The sequence below is a fragment of the Rhopalosiphum padi genome, chromosome 2 (genome assembly GCF_020882245.1).
Source record: "Rhopalosiphum padi isolate XX-2018 chromosome 2, ASM2088224v1, whole genome shotgun sequence".
NCBI classification, from domain to species: domain Eukaryota; kingdom Metazoa; phylum Arthropoda; class Insecta; order Hemiptera; family Aphididae; genus Rhopalosiphum; species Rhopalosiphum padi.
The window spans coordinates 91,345,235-91,347,551 of NC_083598.1; the positions used below are offsets into that span (position 1 = coordinate 91,345,235).

At 30.6% G+C, this 2,317-nt stretch overlaps 1 protein-coding gene across 1 annotated transcript; it reads right to left on the reverse strand.

The window, feature by feature from the left end:
• Nucleotide 1: 1 nt before the first annotated feature.
• LOC132919143 (protein krueppel-like) lies at nucleotides 2–1,185 on the reverse strand. The gene is made up of 2 exons (XM_060980488.1): nucleotides 1,022–1,185; nucleotides 2–284 (listed from the first exon to the last, which is right to left on the reverse strand). Exons 1-2 carry the CDS (start codon nucleotides 1,183–1,185, stop codon nucleotides 2–4), a joined length of 447 nt encoding a protein of 148 aa, XP_060836471.1.
• Between the last annotated feature and the right edge of the window lie 1,132 nt (nucleotides 1,186–2,317).

Genomic DNA, 2,317 nt, shown 5'->3' on the forward strand with positions numbered 1-2,317 from the left:
ATCATGTAGGTTTTTCTGGTATATTTTTTTTCTGTTTCAAACACGTAGCACCATGGGCCTTAAGATTGTGGTTGTATTTGAATCGACGATGACATTTAATGCATTCATACATAAGGTCTAGACCGCACACCTCTTTTCTGTGATGCCAAAGGGTGAGTTGGTCGCCAAACGTATCCAAACAATCTGGACATGTATGCTTTTCGTCCAGCCTGAGGTTCATGAATAGTTTTTCATCCAAATCATCTGTTATGCCTAGACGATCGCAATAATGGTTGTCAACATTACTACATTGTTATTATAATAGATGATGCAATAAATAGTGTGGTTAAAAGCAACATCATAATAGCAGCATAAAGTTGAAAAGGAACTGTTTTCTAGGACCAAATTAAATTTGTATAGAGGAACAGGAAATTTTTTTTTAATAAATAAGAAACAAATTTATAATCTCAAAAGAGCAAGGAACTGAACTTTTCTAATACTAGAAATTGGATAATAGTATATTAGTATAATGTATACAGTATACATAAACACATATTATAAACATGAAATGTATAAAGCTATAAATATTACATCACAATTTTAACCAAATATGTTGCAGATTTTAGGAATATGAGAATTAAAAAATTAAATGACAAATATTATAGAAAATTATTTTTAATTGTCATAAAAATAAAGTCACAATTGTCGATTTTGTGTAAAAAAAATCTATAGTTACAAGTGAAAACTCACGAATGTTTTTAAACAGTATTAAGAGACACCTTTATGAGTTAACATTAAAGTAAACACTATTAATGCACTATCAATTATATAGGTATATTTAAGTCCTTACAGTAAGTTCCGAGTACATACATACATTCTACATAACATTGACTAGAGACAATAACATAAAACCTTCGCACGACGTTGCTATTGTATTTGTATACATACGTAATAATATGTACTACAACGGATGACGGCGTATAATTATATTATTATGGGTGGGTAGGCATAGTGTATGGTTTTTTTTTATAGATTGTTTCACTTGAGGTGGGTCTTCATGTGCAACAACAGGTTGTGTTTGTGCTTGGACTTTTTGTGGCATATGGGACACTCGAACTTTGGATCGACGCCGCACTCGAATCGGACGTGCCGGCTGAGACTGTGGAGTCGAGCGTATGAATTACCGCACCGGGCGCAGGCGTACATCGGGCGCTGATGGTTGGTGGGCAGGTGGTGCTGGATTCTGGTTGATGTATTCAGGGACAGTGTGCGTCCGCGGTCGGTGTATGGGTCACCTGAAGCGGACGGCGGGAAGACAAAAAACAATAAAAAAATAATAATAAAAACGAAAATATACTAATTAGCACCAGGACCGCGCAGTTTGGATCCACTATAATATATATAAATGTATGTATATATGTGTGTTCGCAGCAGCTCACATGCAACACTAACTATTTTCATAATATAATAATAGCGGCGACTGCACACTATAGTCACGTAAATAAAAGCAACAATCGAGAGAACAAAATATATAATAATAATATAATGATTAATTATATTGTTATAGTCTCTATTTGGTATAAACCTATGCGTAACAATATCTATAGGTAGCAACATATTTTTGGTAACGAGTAAAATGTACAAAAATTCTACCACCCCTCCCTCAAAACTCCACTGAATTACATATACCCCTGCATACATGATGATGTTTACTAATATTATATTAGTAAATCTTTTACAATTTGACAAGTAGCCAGTAGGTATATTAATTATTAATGAGTTGCGTTTACTGGGAAATTATCAGTCTTGTTAAGAATACTTTTCAAATGTATTTAAATACCTATTGTTATTTATATTTAAAATACGTATTCAAATACTTACACCATTTTAAAAGTGAATATAAATACAAATACTTGTTAAAAGTATTCAAAATACTTAAACAAATACTTTTTTTATATTTCACACTAAATTTTATATTGAAATATTTAATTTTATTGATAATTATTATATAATTAATATTATTTGCAAATAGATAGCTATTTAAACTTACCTATTTATAAATGTTTAAGTTAATAAATATAATACATTAATAGATACAAGATATTAGATAATTACTTTTACAGTATTTGTCATAATAAAATTTAAATACAAGTATTCGAATACTTAACAAGACTGTTATTTATATAGTTTAATAATTGGGATAGAATGGATAGATATAAATATATATGGTAAACTAAGTGCGGATTCGATATTATATAAAAAAGTATACTGCAAGCCGCAGTAGCTCTTCGCCATATGTCTGATGACTCAAGACAAGTTTAGGTAATTAATAGTAATA

What these genes read in the sequence shown, in the direction of transcription:
- LOC132919143 (XM_060980488.1), bottom strand. Translation starts at nt 1,185, where the DNA reads ATGTACGCCTGCGCCCGGTGCGGTAATTCATACGCTCGACTCCACAGT. An exon ending in CACATGAAGACCCACCTCAA is followed by an intron (nt 285 to 1,021) that starts GTGAAACAATCT and finishes ATAACAATGTAG; the next exon opens with TAATGTTGACAACCATTATT.